General features: G+C 51.5%; 2 protein-coding genes across 2 annotated transcripts; one reads left to right on the top strand and one right to left on the bottom strand.

Annotated features, from left to right (window-relative positions):
* Positions 1-686: 686 nt before the first annotated feature.
* FSCN3 (fascin actin-bundling protein 3) lies at positions 687-8,546 on the top strand. The gene is made up of 7 exons (XM_036864014.1): positions 687-931; positions 1,971-2,667; positions 3,007-3,125; positions 5,151-5,310; positions 5,793-5,963; positions 6,294-6,499; positions 8,373-8,546. The coding sequence occupies exons 1-6, from the start codon at positions 788-790 to the stop codon at positions 6,497-6,499; spliced, it is 1,497 nt and encodes a 498-aa protein (XP_036719909.1). The 5' UTR covers positions 687-787; the 3' UTR covers positions 8,373-8,546.
* Positions 8,547-12,068: 3,522 nt separating this feature from the next.
* PAX4 (paired box 4) lies at positions 12,069-22,078 on the bottom strand. The gene is given in 12 exon segments (XM_036864318.1): positions 12,069-12,137; positions 12,139-12,192; positions 12,526-12,684; positions 12,969-13,024; positions 13,409-13,478; positions 13,826-13,908; positions 14,097-14,222; positions 14,812-14,887; positions 15,202-15,417; positions 15,701-15,884; positions 19,631-19,691; positions 22,054-22,078. Coding segments are annotated over 12 exon segments (1,179 nt in total).

Here is a 22,078-nt window from a genome sequence, read left to right as displayed (position 1 = left end):
CTATTGGACAACAGAGACTCCTTGGTGAGGGAAGGACTGATATCCTTAGGGGCAGCCCTGGCTGGTTGCCCAGCAGCAGGGCAACTGGGGACCGAAGAGGGTGCTCTGTGGTCCCCCCACCAAGGCCAGTCTCCTTACCCTGCTCCTGAGCCAGCCCTTCCTGATTAGCATGAGTAATCCGATCCTTGCTGGTTATCTAGGGTTTCCTCACACTCCCTGAAAAGTACCTTCTGAGATGTTTTGGCCTCATCCTCCCAAGGACCATAGAAGGTAATAGATTTTTCTTAGGTATCTTGAACTCTAAAAACACTTGAGCCCCAAGGGAGCCAGGCAGACCCCACTACCTAGGGAGGAAAGAGGTTGATTTCTATCCTATGATTAAAATGAGGAACACAAGTAAAGAAAGGGAGGGACTTGCCTGAAGTCACAGGTGGTGGTTGGCACAGGCTGAAGTTCTGATTCCCAGTCTTAGTTACCTCGATGCCTGGAGTGATGTGGGGAGGCTAGTGCCAGTGGCCCTGGACCCACTTCCTCTGGGCTGTGGATTGATGTTGCTGAGCCAGTGCCCCTTCTCCTCTATGGTGGGATAAGAGGCAACCCTCACAGTCACAATGCTCCCGGGTCACAGAGGTCCTGGGCCCCAGGCCAGCCTCTGCCTAGGAAGTTCCCTCTGGAAACATCTTCCGGTGGGCACTAAGGGCCTGATTCGGGGCCCTATGGCCTGTAGAACCTCACCACTGGGGAGAAGGCTGGGCCGGACTGAGTCATCACCTGTGGTGCCGGCCCCATGAATGAAGTGGAACGGATGCCAAGACAACCCAAGGCCGAGGACCTCAGGGTTGGGCTCATCAGCTGGGCGGGATCCTACCTCACTTTTGAGACATACAAGAATACCGTCACTGCTACGGCAAAGGGTTTGGGCCGGAGACAGGTAACAAAGCAAACTTGCACTGGAACCATTTTTCCCAAGCTGTGAGTGTGTGTGCGTGTGTGTGTGTGTGTGTGTGTGTGTGGTGTGGATACACTTTCAACCTAATCAGTTTACTAGCCTCTGCCATTGTCAGGGCAAGCCAGGCTTTTGCTCACAGGTCTCCATTGCTCCCTCTCCCCCTCTCTAGACCTAATTCTATCAGGTGAAGCCTCAGCCCTGGCTTTGCTACCTTGTCTGGCTCTGGTTGCTCCCTCCCCTCTATCCCAGCACAGTGGTCGTGTTATCACAGAAAGGAGAGGTGGAGAGCCCAGGCTGGAAGGCAGAATTGTGGGAGTCCGGGAAGTTGGACCAGCAGAGTTACTGCAAAGTCTATGTTCTGGTTGTAGTTTTGAGACTAGGGTTCTCTAGAAGCCCTCAGAGATTTGGTCTTCATTTTAGAGAGTGCTGTAGGCACCTCTCGGGATGGTGCTATAGAGCAAGGCAGTGGCAAGTTCCTCTCGCTTATAACAAGGTTGATCACCGCTGAAACAGACAATTCCATCTCGACTGTCTGTGCTCCCATCCTCATCCCCGGAGCCCGGGCCTGCCTGTAAGAGGTCTTTCTTTTCTCCTGCCATGGTGGAGAGGTGGTTTCGGGGGGGTGGACGTGTCGGCTGAGTGTGCTGTCCAGGGGCAACAGTGAGAAAGAGAGAAGTAAGACTTAAACAAAAGCATTTATTGGAAAGTTAGGTATTTAAGGAAGCAGCCAAGGAAGAGAGAGAGGGAGTTTTACCCTCCATTATCTGGAGGAGTGGGCATCTAGAACGTCTCTTGGGATCTTGAGAAGCCCTGTGGCTCCAGTGGTGGAGGAGCCCTGAGATCTCTAGATTACCACTGGATGAGAGGGTAGAAGAGTGGACAGCAAGGAGGCCAATGTGGAGGGAAGGTGGTTGTCCTCAGCGAAGGTGCTGGAGTGATGCCAGGGGTGATGGTTGAAGGGCTCCTCGGTCTAGTCTCTCGGCAATACTGATTTCCTTCTTCTCCCTCCCAATGCCTCCAGACCTGGGAGATCCTAGTGAGCAATAAGCATGACACACAGGCTGTGGTACGACTAAGAGGCTTGCAGGGCTTCTACCTTCTGTGCGAGGCGGATGGTTCTCTGTGCTATGGCCGGCCAAGGACAAGCCATCATGGATGCTTCCTAATCCGCTTCCACCGCAGTGGCAAATGGACCCTCCAGTGCATCATCAGTGGTCGTTATCTGGAATCTGATGGCGAGGATGTTTTCTGCACCTCCCGGGCCCTCTCAGCTTACCACATGTGGACCCCCCGGCCAGCCCTGCACGTCCACGTGATCCTCTACAGCCCCCTCAACCACTGCTATGCCCGGGCTGACCCCACCATGGGCCGAGTCTGGGTGGACGCACCAGTTCCCTGCCTGAAGGAATGTGGCTTCCTGTTGCATTTCCAAGATGGATGCTACCACCTGGAGACCTCTGCACACACCTTCTTGTCCCACTTAGACCGGCTGGTCTCCCAACCCTCAACACAGACAGCTTTCCACATGCAAGTGCGGCCTGGAGGGCTTGTGGCTCTGAGTGATGGAGAAGGAGGCATGTTGTATCCACAGGGCACACGCCTGCTCCTGAGCCTGGGCTCCAATCCCCATGGGGGCGAGGAGTGGCTCATCCTACAGCACTGCCCTACCTGGGTCAGCCTCAGGTCCAAGACTCAGAAGTTTCTCTCCGTTGTCTACGGCAAGTGCTGGGTCCAACACGGCCATAGAGGGAGGGAGGGCTGGCTGCTGAAAAGAGGAAAGTGTGTTTAGGATCAGTGAGGATTTTTGAAACTAATGATAAGGAAGATCCCGAGGTCCCAAGAGGATCTCTGCTGCCATGGAGAAGGGCTTTAAACCAGGGGCATGGGCTTGGAGAGAAAGTGGCCTGGGTCTTCTCCAGGCCACTATGGTCCAGCCAAAGGTGGTGAAGGCTGAGGAGGGAAAGCAGAAGCAATGCCAGCCATGAAGTGTGGAGGAGGGGCTGAGCCTGAGGCTGAGGCCAGACTCAGGCTTCTTCTGATGTGTTCTTCCTCTGCAGACGTGGAGGTGTGTGCCGCCTCTGAGCACATAACCCCAATGTCCTTGTTCCAGTTTGAATGTGACAACAAGAGCCCCACCTTGCAGCTTCGTTCAGCCAATGGCTGCTACCTAGCCCAGGTGAGACCTTGACTTTCTGAGTAAGAGAACCCTTAAGCCCTGAGCTCTCCCTCTCCAGACACACTTTTTCCTTCTTCAAGGCAGATGATCAGATGGTGAGGTAAAGTGTGGAGGTCCTTGTCTATAAACATTCATTTTCATCCAGTGGGCCCACTTTCATTCAATGGGGCCTCTTTAAAAAAAAAACTTAAACTTTATTGAGGCATTATTTACATACAATAAAATGCACCCATTTTAAGTGTACAATTCAATAAGTTTTGACAAATGTATGCAATCATGCTACAATCATATCACAAGTTAGAGAATATTTCTATCACCACAGAAATTCCCTCTTGCCCCTTTTCAGTCAGATCCCCTCCCCTCTTGCCCTCCCTACTACCACCGGTATATATTCTGTCACTATAGATTAGGTTTGCTTACTCTGGAATTTCATATAAATGGAATCATACAGTAATTACAGTATATATGCTTCTTTCACTCAGCATGATGTTTTTGAAATTTGTCCATGATGTCACATGTATCAGTAGTTCGTTCCTTTTTATTGCTGGGTAGTATTCCATAACTCTACTCATAAACACAAACATAATTTGTTTATCCTTTCACTTGTTGATGAACACTTGAGTTGTTTCCAGTTTGGGCCATTATGAACAAAGTTGCTATGAACATTCATGTACAAGCCTTTTTGTGGGCCTACGCTTTCAGTTATCTTGGGCAAATACGTAAGAGTGGAATTATTGGGTCATACGATAAATGTGTGTTTAACTTCTTAAGAAAATGTCAAGCAGTTTTCTAAAGTGATTGTACTATTTTACATTCTCACCAGTAATGTATGAGAGTTCTAATTGCTCCACATCCTTTCCAATACTAGGTATTGTCTGTGTTTTTAATTTTGGCCACTCTAAAATTAAATGTGTAATGCCATCTTATTGTGGCTTTAATTTGCATTTCCCTTATGATTAATAATGTCGAGCATCTTTTTTTTTTCCAGTGTTTTTGGTGGCTGCCCTTTATTTATTTAAATTTATTCTATTTTATTATTTTTTTTAAATTTTGGCTGCATTGGGTCTTCGTTGCTGCGTACAGGCTTTTTCTAGTTGTGGTGAGCGGGGGCTACTCTTCGTTGCGGTGCACGGGCTTCTCGTTGAGGTGGCTTCTCTTGTTGTGGAGCACAGGCTCTAGGCGCACGGGCTTCAGTAGTTGTGGCACGCAGGCTCAGTAGTTGCGGCTCACAGCTCTAGAGCGCAGGCTCAGTAGTTGTGGCACACAAGCTTAGTTGCTCCGCGGCATGTGGGATCTTCCCGGAGCAGGGCTCGAACCCATGTCCCCTGCATTGCAGGCGGATTCTTAACCACTGCGCCAGCAGGGAAGTCCCCAAGCATCTTTTCATGTGCTTATTGGCCGCTTGTATATCTTCTTTGTGAGGTGTCTATTCAGATCTTTTGTTTATTTGTTATTGGGTTGTCTTATTATTGAGTTGTAAGGGTTTTTGTGTGTTCTAACATCAGTCCTTTGCCAGATTTATGTATTGTAAACGTTTTCTCCCAATCTGTGGCTTGCCTTTTCATTTGCTTAATAGTGTCTTTTGAGCAGCAAGTTTTTAATTTTGATGAAGTCCAATTTCTCCGTTTTATAAATGGTTAGTGCTTTTTTCTTGCACCAGGAAATCCTTGCCTACCCCAAAGTTGCAAAGAATTTCTCCTACGTTTTCTTCTAGATGTTTATAGTTAAACTGTGGTTATAGTTTAGCTTTCATGTTTATGTCTATGATCTATTTCGAAATGATTCTGGAGTCTGGGCCAAGGTTCGTTTCTCTCCATATGGGATACAGCACAGACTGGAGAAGTGGGAGAGCTGAGGTCACAACATGTTTTCCAAAAAGCATCTGAAGGCATAAGCGTACCCTGGGAGAATAAAAAAAGCTAGAGGGTGGGATGTGGGAAAGAGGGTCTAAGAATAAAAATATTGAGGAGAAAGCTGAGATTTTGGGTCCTTGCTTCCCTTCTCTGTTCCCAATATTCTCTCCAGAGGCGCCATAGGAGAGTGATGGCTGACGGGCACCAGCTGGAGTCTGAAACCTTCTTTCGTATGCACTGGAATTGTGGCAGGATCATCCTGCAGTCTCCCAGTGGACGCTTCTTGGGCATCGCAGCCAATGGCCTGCTGATGGCCAGTGCCACCATTCCAGGTGAGCAAAGCAGGCCTTGCCAGGTTATTCCAAGTCAGAGACGCTTTCAGAGGGAGCGGGGGTTATGATAGAAAGACCACTGGAGTTGGGGTCAGAAGATTTGGGTCTGTATATCTGCTGAATCCCTGACTTTTCATCATCACTTGGGCAAACCACGTCTCTGAGGCTCAGTTTCATTGTCTCCATCATCAGTGGAGGTGACAGCCAACCTGCCTGCCTCACAGGATTATCCTGAGGATTAAATAGATTCACACATCTCAAAGGAACGAAGAATATTAAAATTTCTTGGCCTCCACGCTGTACTAAGTGTTTTCACAAACATTTCACAAGCACCTAGCGTGAGACCTGGCACATAGTAAGTGTTCACTAAATATTAAGATAATTGATGACACCCTTCTGCCATTAGTGCCCGTCTTCCTGCTTCCATCTGGGAAAGCACCTAGAGGCAGCCCATCCAGATAACTTCTTCCTGTTTCTTTCAGGCCCAAATGAGGAATTTGGGATTCGATTAGCCAACCGCCCCTTCCTCGCCTTGAGGGGACGGTATGGGTATGTGGGCACCTCGTCGGAACACGACCTCCTGCAGTGCAATATGGATCAGCCCGACTGCATTCACCTGCTGCCCTGCCGCCAGGGCATCTACCACTTCCAGGGTGAGTAGCTCTTCTTCTTCACCCCTGGGTTCATGGTCTAACCCAGCCTTAGCCCCAACTCAGACTTCAGGGCCTGCCACTCAGGGCCTACTTATATAAAAGGAAAAGCAGAGTTTCTGTTTGCTTTTACACTTCAAGGCCCCCAGAGTGGGGGGGGGAGGGGCAGAACAGAAGCCAGCCCTCCTGTGTTTCTAGAGAGGGACCTGCCAACACAGGCAGTGTAGGGCGGTCCGGGAGGGGTGGCGTGCCTCCTGGGAGCCTCCTCAGAGGCTGTACTGTGGGAGACGTTCCTCCAGAATGGCCCACCACCCTGAGCTCTTCCCTCCCCAGCACAAGGTGGATCCTTCTGGTCAATAACATCCTTTGGCACTTTTCGCCCTTGGGGAAAGTTTGCCCTCAACTTCGGTATAGAGCTTCAGGGCAGCAACTTGCTCACGGTGCTGGCACCCAATGGCTTCTACATGCGATCTGACCGAAGTGGCACCCTGTTGGCAGACAGCGAAGACATTACCAAGGAGTGTATTTGGGAATTCTAGGTAAGGTAAAGTGTGTAAGGACCGGGGGGTCTGGGAGCAGGAGCTGCAAGAGAAGAAGAGAGGAGGGTGGGGAGGCAGGTGGCAGTCAGACCAAAATGCAGCCCAGGCTGACTTCTATCCGACAGCTGGATCAACTCCACACGTTCACTGCGAGTCTGTGCCTTTTCTCTCAGGGCTTCTAGACCTAGACTTGCTGGAGAGAGGAGTCAGATCTAGGTTTCTCACTGTTATGTCACGCTGACACTTGCGCTTGCCAGCCAGCCTGCAAGGAACAGGATGAAGCGTACCTGTGTAGCTCTCTCTTCATTAAGGTGTGGAGTTTTGCCCCCTTTGTAGGGAAGACGGGTAACTTTGGGGGGTATTCTTTCCACCCTATGCACTTTCTACCCCTATACCCCTGGATCCTTGGGGTGCTGATGGCACCCAGATATTTATCTGCAGCCCTGACCCTTCTCCTGAAGTCTAACCTTATCTCTTTCCAACTTCCTGATTGACAGTTGACTTGACTTCATCCTGCCATCCCCTCCAAATCAGCCTCCTCACCTTCCCCTTCAAAGGTGGTCCTTCCTGCCCTCCCCACGGCCATCTAGGGCACCGCCATCCTCGCAAACTCTCAGGCTCAAGACCCCAGCACCATCTCTCCTTCCTCCCTTACATTCCCTTCACCAAACCCTGAAAACTCAGGTACTTCCTTAACAATGCCTCTTGAGCGCTTGCTCCTTCTTCATTGCCGTTGCCACTGCGTGGTTCCAAGCTTTCCACCAAGAGCCTACACTGCAACAAGGGCTCCCCAGCAGCACTCCCTGCCGCCAGGCCCATTCCCACCCGATATCTTCTCCACCCCAAGTTCACTTTCCTAAGATGCTGCCTCCATCCCATCATTCCCTGTTCACAACTCTTCAGGGCACCTCAGTGCTCTTAGCCCTGTCCCTTCACAATCGACCTCGCTTTCCTGGCTTGGGAACTCATGAGGATGTTGCAGAAAGAGATAGCTTTTGATATTGTATTAGACCTGGAACCAAAACTAACAAGGTGTGGTCCTTACTAGCTCTGTAACCGCAGGGAAATTGCTCTAACATGTCTAGGCCTTGGTTTCCTTATCTGTGAAATGGGAATAATATCTATTTCATAGAGTGGTGTGAAGGTTCAATGACCATATGCCTCTAGATAAAGATCCCCGTGTACATTCACTCTTTTCCTTCATTTTCTACCAGTTTTCTACACAAACCTTTTAATTGTGGCAAACTGGGGAAAATACAATGAAATTCCACTGGGCCTGTTTTCTTATCTATTCCATGAAGTATTTGGATCGAACTAAATTTCTCAGGCTCTTTCCAGGCCTAACATTCTAGTAGACAGTGTATCAAAGTGGTTAAGAGCTCATTTCTGGACTCCGAACTGGGTTCTAATTCGATGTTTATCAGTTAAACTTGTTGTTTGATGTTGGGCAAATGAACCTCTCGAAGTCTGCTTCTTGTGGGTAAAATGGGAATATAGTGTTTATCTCGTGGTATTATTGTATTACATGGGCTGATGATAGTGAAATGCTTAGTAAACAGCCTGGCACCTAGCACACTCTCACTCCATCAGACATCTCCCCCGATCCAGTTTGAATTCTTAGTAAATCTAACCTGTTGACTGTAGTCTCCCTGTGAATTCTGATGCAATTTTGCACCATTCATTGGATTTTAAAAAATCACCTCTACTGCCTTTTCCTATAAACTAACCTCACCTCTGTCCTTGTGATCCCTTATCAAGAATGGAACAAATCACTTTATTCTCTCTCTTCCCACAGGATCTCACCAGGTTTTTCCTAAAAGCCAAAGATCAGCAAATGACCGACTGAAGGTTCCTATTTCCACTTGCCTCCCAGGTCAATGGGATGCCACCTACCAAAATCCAAATCCTCCAGGAGAAACTACTACACTAAACCAAACAGGAACCCCAGAGTCAAGATCCATGAGAAGAATATCTGTTGCACAACATTTCCTACCCAGTTTAGCAAAACACCTGTTTCAAGCAACAATACATCACAAAAGGCCACCCCCAACACCCTGGTGTGCCTCTGACTTGTGAGTAGGGGTGTGGATGTGGGTGGCGACTGAGACCTCAGGTCACTCCAAGTTCTATCCAGAAGAGGGGAGACCAAATGGTAACCTATTCTTCTATTGATTCTCCGCATCCCCTCCAGAACCACTAGACTTTTCCCAGTGATCCCATGAGGATCCAGCCTTGCCCTGAAGGATTCAGAAACCAGATATGACTAGATGTTCTTTTGGCTTAGAACAAAGGAAGGATTATTAATGATCATAACAGCTTATGCCTCTATAGCCCACCCTCCCTCCAAAGCTTACCAACCATCCCACCTTATCATTACCTTTGATCCAATCAGCTGGACACAACAGGTACTTTCCCCATCACTGCCTACCATTTACAGGGAGCTGAAGTGATTTGCCCATGACTGGGACCTCTGACGCAATTCTTCAATTAGAGTAGACCCTAACATCCATGGCTCTTTCCATCAAAACAGAGTTTCCAAAATGACTGTCATTCTTGCACTGTCTTCATAACTTTGGCTTTTATTTACCTACTGTCCACCCTATTAATGTCTTCCTTTTTTTTTTTAATTTTTTTATTTATTTATGGCTGTGTTGGGTCTTCGTTTCTGTGCGAGGGCTTTCTCTAGTTGTGGCAAGCGGGGGCCACTCTTCATCGCGGTGTGCGGGCCTCTCACTATCGCGGCCTCTCTTGTTGCGGAGCACAGGCTCCAGACGTGCAGGCTCAGTAGTTGTGGCTCACGGGCTTAGTTGCTCCACGGCATGTGGGATCTTCCCAGACCAGGGCTCGAACCCGTGTCCCCTGCATTGGCAGGCAGACTCTCAACCACTGCGCCACCAGGGAAGCCCTTAATGTCTTTCTTGACATACACTCTTAAGTACATTTATTTTAAAAGGGATATTTTGATCACTATCATGAAATGGAAGACCAGAATCACTTGCCATGAATAGAAAGTGACCATGAAAAGAAATACAATGAAAACAAAGTGATGTTTCAAGTCTTAGTTAGATTTCCCTTCTTTGACCAAGGCTCAGAGACTCCCTTTCCCTCTGTTAAAAAAGTAGATTAGCAACTGTTACAGAGGGGCTAAAGAGTAGGACCAAAATGAAAATTTTCTCTTTGACACAATCAGAACTGTAAGGGAGTGGAAGAGGGAAAATTGTTCTCATTGTTAACCCAATATTATATAAAGCAGCATGCAGACAGTTCCTAAAAGTTTCTCAAATACCAGTGATGCCTGACCCCTATTGCACCATCCCATAAGCAGTGCCTGGTTTATAAGTCCACTGAGAAGAGAACCTGAAACCAGAACATGAGAGAGATTCTGTTTGGATAGAGGAAAATGATGTCAAGTTTCTGTAAGTATGTTTCTCCTCAAGAACATGAAAGAATTTTGTAAACATTTTAATCCAATAAAAAAAGGTTGCAAACACTAGAGGCCAGGGCGTCTCCTTTCCTGCAGAACATTAAGAACAGGCCAAGGATGTGGAGTGGAATATAGTCTTCAGAGATAAGACGTTGGGGGTCATTTAGTGGAGAACCCCTTCCTCAGCTTTCCATAAATACATCTACACACTCAGATGCACGGGCATGCATGTGCCCAGGGACACACACACACACACACACACACACACACACATTGGTCTGCCCCGCTCCCCGGAAGTGGTCATCCATCCTCCACTTGAATGGTGCTCAGCCATGGAGCCTCCGATGACAGCTGCTTCCATTGCTGAGGTCAGTTTTGTTGCTGAAGTGAAGGGCATATTCTCAGCTGTACTGTGAATGTTGTCACCCCACAAAACCTCGTCCATTTCCCTGAGCAGTCTGTCCAGCAGGGTCCCCAGCTTGAGGGGAGAGAAGGCAGGGCGGGGCAGGCTGCACTCTATTACCCTAGGAATTTCATTCTAGAGCTGTGCTGTCCCATAGAACTTTCTGTGCTGATGGAAATGTTCTATAAAATTTACTGTCCAATACAGTAACCTCAGGCACATGTGACTGCTGGGCATTTGATTTGGGGCTAGTGTGACTGAGGGGCTGAATTATTCATTTTATTTCATTTTAATTACACTTTAATAGCCACATGTGGTCGGTGGCTATTTACTGAGCCCTACAGCTCTAGAGTATTTGATGATAAAGAGACTTCCTGAAGGACAACTTCTGCACTTGTACCTGTCACAGATGGGAGTAAACAAACATGCCCCCAGTCCCCCCCACCCTGCTTTGCACCATCATCATTCCATCCCCTGCTCTTCAAAAAGGAAAGAATTTGGAGGGATGAGCCCATCCCCCATTCCAAATATCTCCTCTTTCCCCCTTTCCCCCCATAGCCCTCTCTTTCCCTGCATCCCAAGGCTTCCCAGGAGGAGCCTAGAGATTTCTCTGCAGGGAGACAAAATTGAGATGAGTTGGAACTTACAGCCAAGAAGAAGCAAGCAAACATGCCCCAGGAGCACATATAAAGGGATGAGCAGAATATAAAAAGGGTCATTTCCTCTCTGTGTGCTGTTGTGCAAAAAAAAAAATACATATGCAATTAAGGAGTTCATGTCTCTCTTCTTAGATTAAGGAATTATTATACATTTTCTTAGATGTGGTCATGGTGTTGTGGTTATGTAAGAAAATTTCCCTTATTTTTTGGAGATGCATGCTGGAGGACTCAGGGGTGACGTGCCATGAGGTACTATCAGTGTGTGTATGTGTTATGTGTGCATACATGTGGGTATATGAGCACCCAAACACCAAAATAGATACATATGTAGATATAAACATACATAGATAAATACAAAGATTAGATAGATTGGATAGATAGATAATAGCTAGATACCTAGTTATATAGACACATAAATATATTAGATGATAGCTAGATAGACACATAGTTACACAGATAACTAAATTAGACAGATAGATAGATAGATAGACAGATGGCAAACTTTTTTTTTTTTTTTTTTGGCTGTGCTGAGTCTTTGTTGCTGCTCGTGGGCTTTCTCTAGTTGCGGTGAGTGGGGGCTGCTCTTTGTTGCGGTGCGTGGGCTTCTCATTGCGGTGGCTTCTCTTGTTGCAGAGCACGGGCTCTAGGCTCACAGGCTCAGTAGTTGTGGCGCACGGGCTTAGTTGCTCCACGGCATGTGGGATCTTCCTGGACCAGGGCTCGAACCCATATCCCCTGCATTGGCAGGCGGATTCTTAACCACTGCGCCACCAGGGAAGCCTGGTGGCAAACTTTATAATTGTTAAATATAGCGGTGGGATTATGAGTGCTCATGAGAAAAACATGACAGACAACAGAACTACTGCTAATTTAAAAGATGTTTTTATCACTGCCAACTGGAAGCGTCTTAAGACCAGTGTGAGAAGTGGGTGGGCACGGCTTCTGCAATCAGGTGACACATAAGAAGGTCAAGGTCCACAGATGAGGAGGAGACACAGGAAGGAGGAAGGAGCAATGCTCTGCTTGGGCAGGCGGTATCAGATCCTCCCCATCCCATCTCCTTTCCACTCTGGACCACCTCCCTCATCCCAGGCCTCAAAGTGGGGAGCCAGGCCAGAGCAAGACCTGATGGGTACCAAGACTGGCGATGGGGGCAGAGGAAGGAAGGGCAAGGATGGCAAAGCAGGAGTGAATCCAGGGAGCTCGGCTGTGGGGGGCAAGTAGCCTGTAGGGATGAAGAGAGGTTGAGCTTGGGCTTGTTGCTGCCACCCCACCCCTCAAAGTCACTGATGGGGAGAGGGGCGGACATCGGTTCTCTACACTGGATATGCACACTTGAATCTCCATCCCAGCCCCCTTGCCCGCTATGGCCGTCAAAGGTAGTATAGACTCAGGGGTACTAGTCTCCCCAACTTTATGAGCCATGCAAAGAATGAGGAAAGCTGTATTGAGGTTCCTTTGATGACCCCGACTGGGGATCCGTGCCCTCCAGTGGGTCAAGGAGTCAGTTAGCCTTCCCTACACCCTGCAGGAGTGAGGCCTGGCCTGGATTCTTACCCCAGCAGGGCTTGAGACAGGCTTGTGGAGGAGTGTCACTCAGACATCTGTCTGCTGCTGTTCCCCAGAACCGCGGATAGCCGGGGGGAGCCAAGGATTCCAGGGCAGGTAGGACTGCTGTGGACACACTGCCGGGGGATTGCTAGAAAAAGCAAGAGGAAACCCTTAGCTGCCAGTGATGCCTCCTGTTTAGCATGACTGGGACCCCAGGGCTGCACGACCCCACCCCACCCCCAGGGCTGTATCCTGAACAACTTCAGAGGGAGCCATTCATATGGTAAACTCTGAGGATGGCACTTTCTGGCAGCATGTACTGTGGGGGCCCGGAGGAGTCATGCATTCTAGCTCAGGCACCCACTGGGAACAGGACAAGCAGTGATCCCTTCAGTCTTCCCAGTTCACACGCTTCCCCCTCTTCCTGGATACCTGTGCAGAGACGGTCCCTGCGGAGGCACTTGGTACAGTCAGGTCCTGGGAAGCACCTACAAGGTAAGGGTGGATGCACCAGAGGGAGGAACAGGGGTCTGGGGAGCAGGGGGTGGAGGTGAGAGGCAGGGAGGTTCAAGGAAAGGCAATGACTTCTGGGAGGGCTGGGAGGAGATGGATGCTACAGCCCCAAACTGCCCTCCTTCCCAGGGCGGGGTCTTGGGAGACTGGGGGAGAAGGATTAGATCCCAGGGATGGCAAACTGGGGGCGGTGCAGCCCTGAAGAGCAGGGACTGTGTATGTCCAGCATCTAACACAGGGTCTGGTGCATGGGAGGTGCCGAGTAAATGTTTGGTGGCTGCATGGATGGATGGATGGATGGGAAGGAAGGGAGGGAGGAAAGAAAGGTAGGTGAGTGGATGGATGGGCAGAGAAATCACCTGGAAACCGCATTTCCCCCTTGAGCTTCTCTTGTCGGCGCCACTTGGCTCTTCGGTTGGAAAACCAGATCTGAGGAGGGCAGAAAGCATGCGGCTGGCTGTGCGCTCCAAGGCCCAGCACCTACTGCTCTCACCACGTGTTCCTGACCTGGGCTCGGAGTGCAGACCCTTCCTCAGCCCTGACGTCATCCCTTCCTGCTCTGGCCTGGGCTCTCTGTCCCCTTCCTCCGTGCTAAGGCGTGGAGTGGGGAGTGGAAGAGAAAGCTCAGCAGAAGCGCAACAAGGAGGAACCCGTCTCATTCCTGCTCGTCTGGCCACCGTCTGGCCGCCGTCTCCATCTCCCCGGAACCCGAAGCCTGCCGGCCCAGACGCTCTGTCCTTGCGGTTCGCGCGCGCTGTGTGGCGGAGCTCACTCACCCTCACCGTGTCTTCAGGCAGAGAGGTGGCAGCAGCCAGCTTCCCGCGGGCCACTGAGTCAGGGTACTGCCCGCGCCGGAACTCTGCAGAGATGGAGGCTCACACAGCAAGGGCGCGGGGAGAGGATCAAGGCCCCGCTCCCCGCCTGTGCCAGCCCCGAACTGCCCTACTCCCCGACGCAGGGCCATCCACAGCCTCCAGCTCCCAGCCTTGGCCCGCAGGCCTCCGGGCCGTTGCCTCCGTGGCCCACCGTCCGCCCCAGCTCTGGCACCTTTCTCCAGCGCTTCAGCTTGGCCTGGGGAGAAGATCGTCCGATTCCGGTGGCCTGTCCCTGGGTGGGGACCCCGGGGCGCCTCGGAGCCACTAGGCGGCGTTGGAGGAACTGGAGCCAAAACAGCTGCAAAGGGAGACAGTGGCTGGTGCGGGTCTGTGATGGTGATTCCTCTGGTCGAACGGAGTCCCCACGTCCCTGGTGCTGTAGGCAGGGCACAATGCAGGGTGAGAGCAGAGCCGCACCGCCGGGGCATCCACAGTTACTCGGGGGTCACCGCAGGGGCACTGGTGGGAGGGTTCGAAGCCGTGGTGGGAACGTGCTTAGCATTTGGGGGGAGACAGCCACAAGGATGGGCCAGGCTTGCCTGATCCCTCAGCACCTCAAAAATGCTCTGAGGAGCTGTGAACGAGGCAGGGGGAGGGCGTGGAAGGCCGAGTCCTGTCTCCTTCTCGGCAGATCCTGTGAACTTAGAGACCTAGGGAGCTGGGCTCTGTTCCAGGACCTGCCAACAACTAGCTGGTGACCTTGGGTAAGTTACTTCCCTTCCTCTGAGCCTCCATTTTCTCCTGCTAGGAGAGAATAAGACCCCCTGTGAGGGCCACTTTATTGTCTTGTTGTGAGGGTGATCCAAGAGAGAACAAGAAAGGGATCTGAGAACTTAAAATGCTTAGGTTTGGCTCTGAACATCCCTGGAGGCCGCTCCAAGACCCACCTGGCAACCTGAGCTGTGCCCCGGGCAGTCTCTGGTCCTCCTGTATCACCCGCAGGACTCGGTTGATGGAGGAGACCTGAGGATGTGGGGTGATGAGTGGGGAAACGGTGCCCAGCCCAGGTTGCATCCTGAGGATGTTTCCCCAGTATCCTCTCTCTCCTCTGTCCCGGCCCAAGGGCAGCCTCCTTTCAGCCCCACGCTTTCTTCTTCTCACCTGTCTCACCACCACCGCTTTTCAGAAGAGAAACTTCTGGGTCGGAAGAGAGCCCAGGAGCCCCGCCCCCCAGCCTGGGAGGCCCCACTGCCAAGTAAGAAGGGATCTTCTTCTCCCTCCCCAGACAACCAGTCTGGCAGCCGCAGTTCCGGTTCTGGGGAGGGGAGGGCACTTACACTGGGAGTCTTGTCCTGGGTGCAAAGCCCTTCAGCGCAGAGCTGGCGTTGGATCTCCCAGGCGAAGAGGGCTGGGCACTCACCCTTCAGCTGGGCGATTCGAGCCACCACAGGTGGCGTGGCCAGGCGCGGCTTGCTTCCCCCAATCCCCCTGGGCTCCAAGACACCTGTGCGGTAGTAACGCCCTAGGATCTTGCTCACACAGCCATTAGATACCTGGGTCAGGTGAGAAGCAGGGACAGGTGAGGCATGATGGGCAGAGGGTGAGTGTCCCTGGGACAGAAGGAAGCTACAAGGCAAGGTGAGACTGACTGAATCAGGCCCCAGAGTCGAGTCTAGCCTCACCTTTGGAATCCTGAAGCTCCCCATCCCAGCCCTCAAGGAAGCGATCCAAGCCCCAAAGGCCCTCCGAGTCTGCAACAGCCCCAGACTTGCCTTAAAGGGGCCGCTTCTCCCTGCTTCTTGTGCCCATCACTGGGTGAAGGTCCCAGCACACTACCTTAAGGGTCCGTGAGATGTCACAGGGCCGCATCCCGCTGACGGCCAGCCGCACGATCTGCTGCCGGGTGTCCAGGGGCAGAGGCCGACCATTCACAAAGAGCCCCCCGAGCTGATTCACACTGCTGACCCCTGGGCAGGAGAAGGAGGCATCGTACCCGAAGTCTCCCCTCTCCCCAGCCCACCTGCAGCATGGAGGGCCCTCCTGGGAGAGGGTTACTCAGGCCCCGCTAGCCTGGCTTCCCACCATAGAGAAAATCCTCTCTCCAGGGGACTGCTCCCCTTCTGCTCCCAGGGTCCCCCAAACATGCCACTTTCTTTGGGAGCTGGCTCATGGGTGAGTCTTTGCTCCTTGGCCACGTGCACTGGCCCTCATTGTCTAAGGGCAGCAGGGTGGAGCAGGGAGAGAGTGCCCGGAAGGAGCTCCCCAGAACGCTGGCTGAGGGCAGATGAAACCACACGGATGCAAGCAGAGCCCTGAGCCATTCCCGCCCTCCTGTGATGCCCTGTTCTTCCCACTTCTCCTGGGCATCTTACCGTCCTGCAGCATGCTCCAGGCTGAGCCTCCTCACAGAAGGGCAGGAACTGGGAAGACTGGGGAGGGGAGTTCCTCCTGGGAGCTCCTTTTTTGTTCTTGAAGCTGGACCTGCAATAATCGAGGGTTCTTTGGGCGGAGTCTCTTGCTTAGAATGGTCTTGGGGTGTTTTGTGATAGAGGATAAGGTTTCTAAAGTTTGCCAGTAGATTGGCTATGAAAACTCAATTTCTCTTTACTAAACCTTTGAGTTAAAACATCACAGAGCCAGCAGATGACTGGATCTTTCTGGATGTCCTGATAAGGGCCTGGGAGGGTGGGAGGGCTCTCCTTCTCACATGTTCCATACAAGAGGTCAGGTAAAAATGGATGATGCGTTCCCTTTTCCAAATGGACCACTGTCGCCTCTGACCCCTCAAAAGCCTTATCAGCCACCAGGTGATACACTTGGGACCAAGTCCTGCCTCCTAAGCTCAGGATGCTATACCCAGCCAGAGAGGGCACCAGGGACCAAAGATCTCCATCGCCCTGGTCTGAGGCTGGGGACCAGGTTCAAGGCTCTGCCTTTACTCTCACGCAGGTCCTGACGTTATGTTCTCCAAACCACCAGCCAGAAAGCTTCCTTCAGAGCACCTCATGGGAGGGTCTTGCTCTGGTTTTTGATACTCTCCAAGAAGGTCTGGGGAAACACCAGGGCTCAGCTCTATCCCCAGGCATTGAGGCTTGTGTCCCACCCCCTGGAAGTAGAGATGAACAAGCCTGAAGTCCTGGCTTCTCCCGGAAGACACCTCTCTTGACAGCTTCTAACCTGCTGGGGTTGCTGCTCCCTGTTAACTCTGGAGAGGTCTAGATCTCATACTTTCAGAGGCCAAGTCTCTGGGACCAGACACTCATTCTTGCAACTACCGTTTACCGAAGGCATGTCAAAGCGAGAGAGGGAGAAGCAGGAGAGAGCTGTCTCTGACCTGTACAGAAGCCAATGTGAGCACAAGAGAGTCTCTTGGCAGCCCGGGACACAGGTCGTGGGCCACCATGTCCGTCTTGCTTTTATCTGCTAGTAATGGGAGTTGAAGCCGCCTCCTTTCATGCCTGGACCCCTGGCAGGGCTGGAGGTCACCCCAGAGAATAGCTTATGCATAGAACTTGCCTGTAATAACCATGCCATCTTGGCTCAGTTAACTAATCTGCAATTATTTACTGAATAAGGTATTAAGCATGAGCACATAACTGGTTGTTCAAGATGAAGGGAGTAAAAAGAATAGGGACCAGGTTTTTGCCCTCCAAGAGATTACAGTGCAACCAGGGAGAGGGGACCAGCTCGGGGGAAACAACAATAAACTCACAAAGACTATGGCAGCCAGAGCGATTTGATAAAGTTTAGGAGATAAATCAGCTTTTACTCACTCCTCTCTAGACAGTTAGAGACACATTCCCTGCATGCTCTCATCTTTCCAGAAAGTCAGGAAGGAAAGCAGAGGTTTCTCCAAAAAGAAAACTGAGGCAGAGATTGGGGTTCCCACAAATCAGGGGCCACCCAGGGAGTAAAGCTCAAGGAGGTTTAGAAGGCAGTCCCTCCTCAGAAGCTGCAATTTCCAGCTTCTAATCCTGAGGCTCTCTTTCTCTGCCTCCACCCCTGCTGCCTCCAAAGCAATAGAGAGAGGAAAGTCAATCTGGGGATGTAAAGGCTATGCCAGGATAGCGGGGGCAGGTGGAAGCTCAGAAAATCAGCCAAACCCTGAATCCTTGATAGGACTGTGTTCCCCCTGAGTGATCAGAGCTCAGAGGAGCTGTGGGGTCTCAGGTTCAATATCCAAACCTAAAGCATCTCCAAACCTAAAATCACCCCAACTCAAAACAGAAAGCCATCCCCAGTCACCGCACCACACATTTCCAACGTTCATATTAACTTGTCTGATGAAAGAACTGGTCCTCACAAGATGGGAGAGCAGGAGAGGGGGCTGAAGGGGCAGGAGGGTGGTGACTGCAAAGACAAAGGACGAGAGAGGTTGGCTTGGCCACACAAAGACATGGAACCAGCGTGAGAGGCAGAGCAGACAATGAGCCTGCGGTGAGCTACCTGTTTGGTGGGGGGGTCTCAGTCTCCTGACCTGGGCTCCTGAGACCCCTGCAGGCTCCAGGGATGGTGGTGGTCTGGTCCTGCTAACAGCCTCCACTCTGCTCCTGCTTCAGTCCTGCCAGGGGGTCCAGAGCCACAGAAAGCCCGTGCTCAGGAGCAGAGGGCAGCCTTCTGGGAGCAGCCAGTGATGTCACAGGCCATGAGCAGAGGAGAGAGGAGGAGGGAGGTGTGCGTGGGGCTGACTGACACCGGCCCCGAGTCAGGGCAAACCACAGCCAGTGACCCACTGTGTCCTTCCACTGGAAGTCCTCAGAGCCCACCTTGCGGCTACCTGCCACCCTGAAGCAGGTACAGAGCCAGTCTCATGCAGGCCCCCTGGCTCCTGAGTGCACCCACTCAGGGGCCAGTACTCCTGAAGGGAACGGGGAATGAGGAGGATGGGGAATTTCAGACTGTGTCCCCAAGGCTTTGAATGCACAGAAGCCCAAACATGAATTCCAGAACCACAGACACAGCTTCCCAGCCAGAATGTACTTTTGGGTTCTGGGTCAGCTCCTGGGTCCTATGTATATTGCTATAAAAGGTCAATGGGTATATAGACCAACACCTAATTACTGGCCAAGTCGGCTCATGGATCTCTGAGAATGCGGTGCGCATAGAGAGAGTATCACATAGCACCAGTTCTTCCCAAGAGTGTCCTCACCAATCCTTCAGTTGGCTCCTTGACTGAGGTGATGCCCAGGATGAGTTCTTGCCTGGAAACTGGGGGACCCTGGACTTTAGAACACTGGCAACAGGAGCGATGGAGGGAATGAGCCTCTGAAGGGAGTTAGGTTGCAGGTGGGGTGTTTATCCATTTCTCGATTTATCAGGCTCCATTCTACAAGGGATTTGGTGCTTTTAGACTCTGAGTTATGAATGACACTCCTGTTCCCACAGAGAACACCACAAGTTATCTGGATTGTTGTTCAGCTGGGGGGTCCAGTAGCTGGAAGGGAAACAAAGCCCCCAGCGCATGGAAGCTTTGTTGCCACCATGGTCTCAGCCAGACCCCTTGTGAAGGAGCCGGCATGGAAAGCTCTTTGGGTCCACCGCATACCTTGGTGTCTGTGAAACCCTCTCAGAAGTCAGGCTGAAAGTAAGCAGGGTGTGGTGCTCTAACACTAGACCCAGAGCGGGGAAGAATAGGTTTCAATGGTAAATGCTTTGGTTTGGGGGGCAGGGGTGTTGATGTTGTATGTTCAGCTTGATCCTAGGATTGGGAACTCTTATTCTCAAAGCAGGGCCAAATATATCACAGAAGTGGGTTTTCTACCTTACCCTGACATGTACTGCCCTTCTCTTCCAGCCTCCTCCAGCATCCTCAGACTAGCCTGGAGCCCTGGGGGACAGGGGAGACTGCAGCAGGCGGTTTCAGCACCAGGGGCAGGACAGCACATGCTCTAGTGGCTGTAGAGCCATTCACTCCCAGGGCAGCTGGCACTGCTGGTCCCTCTACTCAGCCATGCCTGGGTGAGAGGAGTTCCCGAGGAAGGCATGTGGTAGCTCTAATCTTAGTCCTCCTTTCCTGCCTCATCCCTTCCTCTTGATTTGCCCCTGCATCTGGGGGCCAAAGGCTCCATGTCCAGACCCACTATTCCCATAGACAGCTGTGTGAGGGTGGAGATAGGGGTGTCAGGGGGAGAAGGGACAAGACCTGGCAGATGGTGGTGGCAGCGATTTCCCCCATAAACTACCTTCTCCCCCCGCCTTTACAACACACTCTTGGGTCTGAACAAACAGAGGCTTTCGACCCAGAGGTGATGGGGGGAGGGAAAAGAGAGGAAGGGCCGTGGCAGAGGGGCCTAGCCAGCCCAGAGGCTCAGCCACTCAGCCCTCTGCCCAGCGCACCAGACTGTTTGAGGAGCAAATATCTGCCTTCACTGTCTGACTCTCTCAACCTCCCCCCCACCCCAACCCCGGGCTTGGGGCTAATTGTCCCTCATTCACTGGGCCCAGGCCCCAGGCTGCCGCCAGCCCCTGCCATCTGCTCTCAATTATACATTAACTCAGAGGTCTTGCCGCCCGCCAGCCAGCCTGTGCGCCCCTCTCCAGTCCGCCCGTGGCCATTCCTGCTTGTCCCTCGCCCTGTTGTAGAGCCCTGACCGCTGGCTTCTTCTGCCCTTGGGAGCCCCTGGTGTAAAGCCCTGTAGCTGTGGGAAAAGATCTGTCCTCAGGAGAGGCCGCTGGAGTTCCCCTGCCCTCCTCAAGGGGCCAGCAGACAAGACAAGCCTGTGCGTAAAGCTGGAGAGGGCAGGGCGCAGCCAGGACAGAGACCCACGGCTTTGATCTGACACCTCACCCCGGGCTTTGGGCACTCACTGGGGGTGGAAACGCCAGTTCCAGGCTGTTTCCACCCCTCCCTGTAGGCTGTGGGGTTCTGGCTCCCGTCTTCCCTCTCTCCAGCGAGCCCCACCTCCTGCCAGCCCTCAGCTTTCCAGAGCGCACTGGCCACCTCGCCAAAACCACTCTCTGGCAGCACATGCCTCCGAGTTGAAAGTCACAGTAGTTTCCCAGCTACAAAAACATAGGGTATCTTCAAGTTCCTTGGATATTCCTAAGCTTGGTGCTAAATCTGCAACTGCTTGCACCGCCAACCCTACTCTCCCAGCCCAGACCCCACTATAACACTTGCAAATCCCAACGCTTTTCCGCTCAGCGTCTGAAACGCTGGCTACTCAGCTCCCTCCCTCTGAATGTGCCACAGAGAGAGTGAAGAGCGCTTCCTCCCAACTGGGGACACAGAAAATGCCCCCCCCCCTTTTCCCTCTTTTTCACTGCAAGCCCCTAACCTCTGAGCTCAACCCTCCCCTTGTTTCTCCTAAGATCAGGCTTTGCCAGGCGGGGTGGGGAGTCTTTATTCCCCTAGACAACCCCCAGCAGAGCTGGAGAGTTCAGGGGTTAGAGCCAAGGGCTCCAGGAGGCCAGGTGAGGAAGAGCCCAGCCCAAAGCTGCCAGGTCTGGCGCTGTGCGCCTCAGACCTCAGTGGCCCATCACTTGGGGAGAGTGAGTGCGTCCTTGGGTCCGAATGCACATCAGACCTGCCCGAGGGGAAGGGGCTGCATCCTGACTGGGGTTTTCAGACCCGCCTGGTGACCCAACGTTCCATGTATTCCTTGGGGACAGCTAGCTCTGCGCTCTGCAGATCTTCCCCACTCCATCCCGCCCAACTTTGCATGAGGTGGAGGATCTGGGGAGGAAGATAGCATTCCATTTTTAAAATACATTTTATTTTAATAGGCTTTATATTTTAGGACAGTCTTAGATTTACAGAGCAATTTCAAAGATAATACAGAGAGTTCCCACACACCCTATACCCAGTTTCCCCTATTATGAACATCTTACATTAGTATTTGTTATAATTAATGAACCAATATGGATATGCTATTAATAACTAAAGTCCATACCTTATTCAGATTTCCTCAGTTTTTCCCTAAAGTCCTCTTTCTGTTCCAGGACTCCATCCAGGACACTACATTTAGCCACCAGGTATTCTGAGGCTCCTCTTGGCTGTGACAAGTTTCTCAGATTTTTCTTGTTTTTTACAACTTATAAAATTTTGAGGAATTGTAGAACATCCCTTAGTTTGGATTTGTCTGATGTTTTTCTCATGATTAGACTGGGCTTATGGGTTTTGAAGAAGAAGACTGAAAAAGGTAAAGTGCAGTCCTCATCATGTCACATCACACGTCAACATGACTTACCTCTGTTGATGTTGACCTTGATCAT

This window comes from Balaenoptera musculus, chromosome 9 (genome assembly GCF_009873245.2).
Source record: "Balaenoptera musculus isolate JJ_BM4_2016_0621 chromosome 9, mBalMus1.pri.v3, whole genome shotgun sequence".
Classification (NCBI taxonomy): Eukaryota; Metazoa; Chordata; class Mammalia; order Artiodactyla; family Balaenopteridae; genus Balaenoptera; species Balaenoptera musculus.
The sequence above is the reverse complement of the archived record's forward strand: the minus strand, read 5'-3'. Positions and strand labels throughout refer to the sequence as shown.

Excerpts from the sequence above, each read along its gene's own strand:
- FSCN3 (XM_036864014.1), top strand. The coding sequence starts at position 788 with ATGAATGAAGTGGAACGGATGCCAAGACAACCCAAGGCCGAGGACCTC. Across the intron at positions 2,668-3,006 it reads GTTTCTCTCCGTTGTCTACG|ACGTGGAGGTGTGTGCCGCC; the intron begins GCAAGTGCTGGG and ends CTTCCTCTGCAG. Across the intron at positions 5,311-5,792 it reads GGCCAGTGCCACCATTCCAG|GCCCAAATGAGGAATTTGGG; the intron begins GTGAGCAAAGCA and ends TGTTTCTTTCAG.